This window comes from Salvia miltiorrhiza, chromosome 3 (assembly GCF_028751815.1).
Source record: "Salvia miltiorrhiza cultivar Shanhuang (shh) chromosome 3, IMPLAD_Smil_shh, whole genome shotgun sequence".
In the NCBI taxonomy this organism is placed as follows: Eukaryota; Viridiplantae; Streptophyta; class Magnoliopsida; order Lamiales; family Lamiaceae; genus Salvia; species Salvia miltiorrhiza.
In genome coordinates this window covers 55698383-55708737 of record NC_080389.1, presented here as the reverse complement: position 1 = coordinate 55708737, position 10355 = coordinate 55698383, and the positions used below count along the sequence as shown (strand labels likewise).

At 33.0% G+C, this 10355-nt stretch overlaps 1 protein-coding gene across 1 annotated transcript; it reads left to right on the top strand.

Annotated features, from left to right (window-relative positions):
* Window positions 1-746: 746 nt before the first annotated feature.
* On the top strand, window positions 747-1664 carry LOC131014553 (ethylene-responsive transcription factor ERF025-like). The gene has a single exon (XM_057942555.1). The coding sequence runs from the start codon at window positions 875-877 to the stop codon at window positions 1514-1516; it is 642 nt and encodes a 213-aa protein (XP_057798538.1). The 5' UTR covers window positions 747-874; the 3' UTR covers window positions 1517-1664.
* The last annotated feature ends 8691 nt before the right edge of the window (window positions 1665-10355 follow it).

Below are 10355 nucleotides of genomic sequence, written 5' to 3'. Positions count from 1 at the left end.
AAACTCACCCTAAATTCAGTCTCAACCACACATCTTATAAAGTGGTGGGACCCTTCCTCCACTACATCAAAATCATTATCAATTTTATTAAATATCGTGCCCAAGCAATTTGCCATAATCTTGGCGTACGGAGGGAGTATTATAAGAGGGTGGATCTACATGATCCACTCCCTATATATATATATATATAGGGGTGAGCTACCGTGAGAGCACATCTTAAAATAAGAAATAAGTGCAATTTTTAATGTATGAATTTTATGTAGAACACGTATGAATTCGCTGTATAATGATATGAATTGTGAAAAATAAATTTTTGCTACCTTTGGGATTCGAACTCAGGACCATAAATCCATCAAACAGGATTACGAATCAACCGTAAATCTTGATGATATAAGGGCTGAAAATGATTCTTATTTTATATCTTAAGAAATGCTCTTATTTTAGCTCTCCCCTATATATATATATATATATATATATATATATATATATAGGAGAATATTCAATGGAAAAGTAAATGTTTGCAAAGAAAGGAGGAGCAATCTCAGTCGTTGATCTTATATAACGACCAGCGTTCGTTCGATTAATGTTCAACGCGAATTATGTTGAACTTATACAAGGTTCGAACCCCCAAACATTCAATAAAATTATTGATATGTTCAACCGTTTCTACTGATATATTCATAACATGTTTAATGTTTCATCATTCTCAACTTATATATTCTTCTCCATAAAACTTAACCTTATATGTATATAATATATAGCGGCCTTAATTAAGCATTGTGCTGGTTCCTTTTTGTTGATACATATCCAAATTAGGAACAAATGATTTTGTCACACCATTAATCTATTTTTCATCTCGCTCTCTCTCCCGGAAATGGAATGCATGAGTGATGAAAACGTCAACAAAAGCCAACAGTACTCATCGTTAAACCGACCGAATGCACTTTCACCAAAACCTTCTAAAAAGAAAAAACCATCGCCGCCTTCCGCCGCCGCCACTGAACCGCCTCCATCCGTCTACCGCGGCGTCCGGTGCCGGAGCGGGAAATGGGTCTCGGAGATTCGGGAGCCGAGGAAAACGACGCGGATATGGCTTGGGACGTACGCCACTGCCGAAATGGCGGCGGTCGCCTACGATGTGGCGGCGCTGGCGCTCAAAGGCCCGGAAGCTGTCATAAACTTCCCCGCTTTTGCTCCGTCGTATCCTCCGCCGGCTTCTCTCTCCGCCGCGGACATACGTGTGGCGGTGGCCAATGCCGCGGCCACTATAGCTTCGGCAGATGCCGGCGGCGACGATCCACCGCGGCCTGATCAGCTAAAGGAATCTTCATCGAGCGCGGATGTGTACGAATTTATTGATGAGGAAGCACTGTTCGACATGCCGAAGCTGCTGGTGGACATGGCGGAGGGCATGCTGCTCAGCCCACCGCGGATGAAAACTGCCGCCGAAGACCGCGGCGACTCGCCGGAGAATTACTCCATAGACGAAAGGCTTTGGAGTTATCCCTCTTTCTGAATTAGAATAACAAATATGTCTGCCCGCGTGTACACTAAAATAAGCACCACCAGTTTGAGGTTTGCTTTGCTTTTTTCGCTATTAGGATGTGTTCTCTTTGGTTGTAAAATTAGAATGAAAAAATAAGAGATAATCAAAATTTTACTTTTTAAATTTTTTTTTTCTTTTCTCATTTCCTACTTGACCCTTACTTATTCCTCATTTTAAGGGTCAAGTAGGAATCCGTTGTAGTGAAAATGAGAAATAAGTAAGGGTCAAGTAGGAAACGAGGAAAAGATTGGAATGATCTAAAGGGTGAAATTTTGTTTATCTCTTTTTTTCTCATGATAAATTTACGACCAAAGAGAATACACCATTAGACATCTATTTACTTATCATGGCAAAAATGTATGTATTTTAAATATCTTAACTATTGGATTTTTATTTAGAAATTAAGATCCAGACCGTGGAAACTGTCTAAAGATTGTTATTTCATGAAGTTTTCTACATAAGTACTAAAGGTAAGATCTGTTAAAAGGGATTAAAAGAAATATATTTATATTTTATATTTTAAGAAGTGTTTTTATTTTAGCCCTCCCCTATATATATATATATATATATATATATATATATATATATATATATATTGACTTGGTGCGAATAGAGAATTTTAGGTGGAGAAAAATAGAAAATTATTATTGATTATTTTAAAAAATAATAATATAGTAATAATATGTATATCATCGATTTCGTATTTTTAGTTTCTAAATTTGATTATATAAATATAGAGGAGAAAGTTCAATAGAAATACAAATATTTTTAAAGTATAGGGTCTTAATCTCAACCGTTGATCTTATCTAATCCAACGGTCAGCGTTCGTTCGTTTACATTCAACGCGGAATTGTGTTGAACTTATACAGGGTTCGAACCCTCCAAACCCCCCAAATGTAAAACAAATTATTGGTATGTTCAACCGCATTTATTGACATGTTCAATATTTCTTCATACTCTAATTATCTATTCGTTTCTATGGAACTTAACTATATATATATATATATATATATATATATATATATATAGGGAGAAGTTCAAGAAAGAACCATAAATAAAAGAAGACCGGAGAACCATTTTCAGACATTCGATCATCAAGATCTACGGTGGATGCATCATCTTGTTGGATGAATGCAGATCCTGGGTTCGAATCCTGAAGGGAGCATTTTTTTTAAATTTTTTTAGTGCATTAATTTTAACAGCGAATGCATTAAATTTTTACAGTGGATGCATTAAATTTGATGGTTCTCACATTCTCACAAATAATGTAGTTCTCTCTAGAACCACACCATATATATATATATATATATATATATATATATATATATATATATATATATATAGGGAGAGGTTCAAATAAGAACCACTAATAAAATAAGAACGGAGAACCATTTAAGCCATTCGATCATCAAGATCTACGGTGGATGCATCATCTTAGTGGATGGATGCAGATACTGGGCTCGAATCCCGAAGGGAGCAAAAAATTATTTTTTTCGGATGCATTAAATTTAATAGCGGATGCATTAGTTTGTATAGCAGATGCAGTAATTTTTTTGGTTCTTATGTTCTCACGATAATTGTGGTTCTTACTATAACCGCACCCTATATATATATATATATATATATATATATATATATATAGGGTTGCGCTAAAATAAAACCCAAATTTAGTCTATAAAATAAGAACCAATATGAGTCATTAGATTATCTATATTGGACGGACAGATCTTAATTATAATTTTCTTAACTAATTAACGTCTAGGGTAGAGAAGTAATTTCAAAATTCTAATAACTATCTTCCCCCCTTAAATGAAGGGATTATGTTTAGACTAATATATTACATTCCGTAATTAAACAATTTATAGTTATCATTTCTATTCTTTTAGCATTATTTTTAAAAGCAAACTCGATTAGATTCTTGATATGAAGAAGATAATTTATAAATTTGATATATATGTTGATATAGATCACGGTATTGACATAATTTTGAAAACCAAGGAAATAATTTAAATTCATACTTGACATTCATCTAATTCATGCCATAATCTGATTGTATGTTGATTTAAATTCATACTTGATATTCATATGTTGATCATATTTATCAATTATATGAATTTATATCAATTGTTCATTCAACAGACATAGTTGGTTTATAACCAAAACGTAAAAATTCATACATAAATCGAAAATAATTCATGTAACAGATAAAAATTCATACATAAATAAAAAAATAATTCATGCAACAGATAAAAATTCATACATAAAAAAAAATTCATGCAACAAACATAAAAATTCATACATAAAAATAATTTGGTTCATAGGGTTGTATTCTTAATGAAATCATTAAATCTCATTCGTAAATTGTGCTTATATCCTTCTATTGATTTGGCTTAAATTCATTTTTAATTTAATTAATCTTCACTGGTGTGAATTTATAAATTTGATATATATGTTGATATAGATCACGGTATCGGCATAATTTTGAAAATCAAGGAAATAATTTAAATTCATACTTGACATTCAACTGATTCATGCCATAATCTGATTGTATATTGATTTAAATTCATACTTGACATTCATATGTTTATTATATTTATCAATTATATGAATTTATATGAATTGTTCATTCAACAGACATAGCTGGTTCATAATCAAAACGTAAAAATTCATACATAAATCGAAAATAATTCATGCAACAGATAAAAAATCATACATAAATAAAAAATAATTCATGCAATAGACATAAAAATTCATATATAAAAATAATTTGGTTCATATGGTTGTTTTCTTAATGAAATCATTAAATCTCATTCGTAAATTGTGCTTATATCCTTCTATTGATTTGGCTTAAATTCATTTTTAATTTAATTAATCTTCACTGGTGTGCAGGCACTCGATTACCTCAAATCAAATCATAAATTCCATAATAAAATAGCATTTAAATCGGAAACAGTGTCATTGGAGATACGGAAGGTCAAATACAATTATCAATTATACCCTTCGAATGTAAATGGGTATGCATTGTATTAATTAATTCCACGAACTACATGTTGTTCCTCAGATTTAATTGTAGACGTTTATTCACCATGATCGATGGTCAGATTTGGGTCTTATTTTATAGTCTAAAGGGAGTTCATTGAATAGCGCTCCCCTATATATATATATATATATATATATATATAGGGGGCCGCTCCAATGAGACCCCCTAATTTTAGTTAGATCTAGGGCACGATCCGGTGCGTTTATTTTATCAATCCTATGGCTGATATTGTATTTGGAGGGTGATTTTTTTTCGCAGGGTTCGAATCCTGGAGGGAGCAGAATATTTTAAATTTTGTTATTCATCAGTATATACTGCATTGTTCATCAGTATATACGGCCATGTTCATCAATATATATGTCTTATTCATTACGAATTTTTTAAATTTTATTTTTCATCAGTATATACATCTTGTTTATTAGATATACGTTTTGTTCATTAGTATTATATGTCTTATTCATTGTCCTAGTGTTTCACGAAAAATATGGGGTCTCACTGGAGCGCGCCCCTATATATATATATATATATATATGCGCTCCAGTGAGGCCTCCTATTTTTCGTGAGACACTGACTACAATGAATAAATTGTATATACTGATGAATAAGAGCCACAAGGCAGTATGTACTGACGAATAACGAAATTTAAAATATTTCGTTCCCTCCAGGATTCGAACGCTGAGAAAAAAAATTCTCTCTCTAGATACAATATATATATATATATATATATATATATATATATATATATATGGGAGGGCTAAAATAAAAACACTTCTTAAAATATAAAATATAAACAATTTTCAGCCCTTAGATCATCAAGATCTACGGTTGATTCGTAACCTTTTTGGATGAATTCGTGGTCATGGGTTCGAATCCCAAAGGTAGCAAAAATTTATTTTTCACAATTCGTAACCATGTTGGATGAATTCGTAACCATGTTGGATAAAATTCGTACATAAAAAAACGTTTATATTTATATTTTAAGAAGTGTTTTCACTGTAGCCCTCCCCTATATATATATATATATATAGGGGCGCGCTCCAGTGAGACCCCCTATTTTTCGTGTAACATGAGTACAATGAATAAGACATATAATACTAATGAACAAAACGTATATCTAATGAACAAGATTTATATACTGATGAAAAATAAAATTTAAAAAATTCGTAATGAATAAGACATATATACTGATGAACAGGGCCTATATACTGATGAACAATGCAGTATATACTGATGAATAACAAAATTTAAAATATTCTGCTCCCTCCAGGATTCGAACCCTGCGAAAAAAAATCACCATCCAGATACAATATCAGCCATAGGATTGATAAAATAAACGCACCAGATCGTGCCCTAGATCTCACTAAAATTAGGGAGTCTCATTGGAGCGGCCCCCTATATATATATATATATATATATATATATATATATAGGGGCGTGCTCAGTAAGACCCCCTATTTTTCGTGTAACATGAGGACAATGAATAAGACATATAATACTAATGAACAAGACGTATATCTAACGAACAAGATGTATATACTGATGAAAAACAAAATTTTAAAAATTGGTAATGAATAATACTCCCTCCGTCCCCAAAATAAGTTCCTCTTTGGGGACGGCACGGGTAAGGAAAAATGGTAAAGTGTATTGATAGTGAAGAAAAATATGTTATAATTAGTATTGAGAGGTGAAAATGCGAAAAAGTGTTATAATTAGTATTGGGAGTGGTGAAAAAGTGAAAAGTAAGAATAAATAAAGTATTATTAGTGGTGGGGTAGTTGTCCAAAAATGGAAAAAAAGAAATAGGAACTTATTTGGGGACGTCCCAAAAAGGAAAAATAGGAACTTATTTCAGGGACGGAGGGAGAACATATATACTGATGAACAATGCAATATATACTGATGAATAACAAAATTTAAAATATTATGCTCCATCCAGGATTCGAACCCTGCGAAAAAAAATCTCCATCTAGATACAATATCAGCTATAGAATTGATAAAATAAACGCACCAGATCGTGCCCTAGATCTCACTAAAATTATGGGGTCTCATTGGAGCGCCCCCTATATATATAGGGAAGGGCTACAGTAAAAATAGCTCTTTAAATAAAAATTACAAACTAGCAAAAATGGATGAATTTTATGTAGAACACGTATGAATTCACTGTATAAAGATATGAATTGTAAAAAATAATTATTTTGCTACCTATGAGATTCAAACTCAGGATCATGAATTCATCCAACAAGTTGATGAATCAACCGTAGATCTTGATGATCTAAGACTAAAAATGGTTCCTATTTTATAAGATAAAATGTTTTTTTATTATAGTCCTCCCCTATATATATATATATATATATATATATATATATATATATAAATCTCTGTCCTAGTTAGTTTTTCCAGAAAATTAGGACAAACAATTATTTAAAAGAAAAGAAACGACTTAATTGCTACTACTATTTTTCTCATGTGATATAGGTTTTTATATATTATTTTCTTTACGGATTTTAGGTTGAAATATGTTCCTCTATCATGTACAAATATCATTCATGTACAAATATAATTCCTTTATTATAGAAGTGTTTTAATTTTATTTTCCTCTCATTTTTGTTCTCTCTCAAAAAAAGAAAAAAAAATGAGCTCATTTAAAATTTTGCTTATAGAAAGTGATGCATTTTTATTTCATCCTAGTGACTCACAAATTTTCATTTGTTCGGACATAATACACACATATTCACAAAAATAAAAAGAATATATGAAAATTGGTTACCCAATCACCTCCATGAAACTATGTTTGAAGGCAATGCTAAGTTATAATTTTTTAGTTTTACTATAATTTCGAATACAAAATATAATAAGAGAACAATTATTTATAAGCAATTACTAATTGAATCATCAATCTTAAATCCTTAAGATTCCGCTTGACCCAAAAACAAATTGTTTCGTCACTCCAAATTTATTTCAGGGCCTCTAAATTTATTTATTTAGGTCTTAAATTCTATTTTGTTCAGGGGTAATAGCAAGAAAATACATAGGTTTTTTTTTTTCATTTTCTAATTTATATCACTATCTTTTAATTGACTTCCAAATATATCAATTTGTAATTTGTTCGCAATTATCCCACGACTAAGAGCCTCCGACCAAATTAAAGCTGATGAGTCTCCTATGTGGCAAAATCGAAACTGATGTGTCAATTTATTAGGCAAAACGACGTCATTTCGTTAAGAGTTAAAAATAAATTATAGGGTAAATATCACTTTAAATCCCAAACTATTTTCGCACTATCAATTATATCCTGAACTATCGAAAATAATTTTTAAAACCTTGAACTATTAATTTTGTATCAATTGTACCATTCGTTCATTTTTTTTAGCTTCAAAAATTTGACGTGGCTCCCTAGATACCACAATGTATGTAAAATCATTCTTTTTTTGACCTATATATTATATAAAACGATGTGATTATATACATTACTCTTTAAAAATTCAAAGGATGAAAAATGGATAAAGGGTACAATTGATACAAAATTAATAGTTCAAGGTTTAAAAAATTATTTTCAATAATTCATGATATAATTGATAATGAGAAAATAGTTTGGAGTTTAAAGTGATATTTACCCTAAATTATATTTAAAATCCTAAACACGTCACCCTCCCTCCTCGCCCCCTCCGCTACCCTCCCCCTTTGGCCCTTCTCACACCCCCTCGTCGGCACTTCTCCAGCACGGCGGACCTTTCCCCTTCACCCACCCACGCTTTCACCCAATGTCGAGCCTAGTCACCAAATTCTAGAAAATCAATTTAGTTTTTGATTTTGGACCGCACGCCCCTCTCCTTATTTCATCCGACACTGACGACCATTGGCGATCATTCTCTTTCTCCCTGACTTAACCCCAGACACAGAAACTCACCCACAACAAAACTCTCACTCGTCTCCACTTTGTTCCAGCATTGGATTCTTGATTTGGGTTCTAGAAAATTAATTTAGTTTTTTATTTGGATTTGGTTTATAAAAAATTAATTTTGTTTTGGATTTTCGATTTATAATTTGGAGGTTGTTGGTGTGGCGGCGGAGGAGGAGCTTTGTTGGTGGGGAGGGCGGCGGGGCCGGGGGGTTTGAGGAGGGCCTTGTTGCCCTTTCGTCAAGGGAGAGAGAGATGGGCATAGACTCTGTGTGAGGCAAAGGATCTATTTTGGAGACGGGGAGGCGATGGAAAAAGGATGGGGGCAGCGCCGAGAGAGAGGTGATGTGTGTGTGTGTGTGTAGGGCTGTAAATGAACAGAGCTACTCGCGAGCTATTCAAGATTCGGCTCGAAAAAAGCTCGTTCGGAGCTCGATTCGATAATAAACGAGCCGAGCTCGAGCCTTATTTCGAGCTCAAAATTTTTATCGAGCCGAGCTCGAGCCTGACAGTGCTCGGCTCGTTGAGCTCGCGAACATGTTTGAATTCGATTGTTCGCGAACATGTTCGCGAGTCTGTTCACGAACCTTCAGTCGAGCCTTCCATCGAGTTAGTACACGAGCCTTAAACGAGTCGAACTCGAACTCGAATAACATATTAATTAAGAAGATTTTCTTAAATTTATAACAAATTCGAGATTGAACATCATATATACGAACATCTAACGAGCCGAGCTCGAGCTCAAGCTCGAATTCGACATTATCGAGCATCACCCGAGCCAAACTCGAACCGAGCTCGAGCTTAGTATGTGGGTGACGAGCCGAGCTCGATCATCAAGATAAAAGCTCGAATCGAGCTCGAGCCGAGCTCGAACACCCGAATATTTAAATGAGCCGAGCTCGAGCTTGCTTGTATTCGGCTCGGCTCGGCTCGTTTACAGCCCTATGTGTGTGTGAAGCTGTGTGAGAGGAGGAGAGAGAGAGAGAGGTGACGTGTGAGAGAGAAAGTGAAGTGTGTGTGTGTGTGTGTGTGAGAGAGAGAGAGTGGTGATTCCAGCTACCACATTGGCATTCCAGCTTTGATTTGGCGGTGAATTTCTAATTCGTGGAATAATTGCGAATAAATTATAAATTAGTGTATTGATATAAATTAAAAAATTAAAAAATTCTATGTATTTTTCTGCTATTATCCCTTTTGTATACTAAAGTAGTCATTTTTTTTTCTTTTTCTTTTTTCTTGAAAAGTCATTTAGTTTTTGCAGAACTGTATATTATTCGCTCAATACTCGTTATTCGTTAAGTTAAAATTGCAGGAGATATCTTTCTATCTAATCCAAAGACATAATTTTTCTCAACAAATTGAAAAGGCTTCTGACTAGCCATGAATTGGCCTATTTTAATCAGACGTTGTTGCAGAATCTAGGACCACTACTAGACATGTATGTTAAAGGAAAAAAAAGGAAAAAAGGGCAAAAGGAAAAAAGGGACAAAGGAAAAGAGGAAATGTCTCTAAGCGGAGTATATATTAAATATTCATAGCAATTATTATGCTTCACTTCCCCTGAATTTTTTGTCTTGTACTCATTCCGTCCCAAGAATATGTATAATTTTTCTTTTTCGTTAGTTTCATAAAAATATACATAGTCCATTTATAATGATAATTTTTTTCACTAAATATCTCAATTAGTGTGAGACCCTTTCTCCACAGATACTATATTTTACAGATTTTTTTAAAATTTGTGTCGTCCCAACCTATGCATATTTTTTATGAGACGAAATGAGTATTATAGACGGAGAATTTAAATTACTATTATACTCAAAGAAAATTTTAGAAGCCCCAATAAACTAATTATGACGCCAATTGAAAAAAAA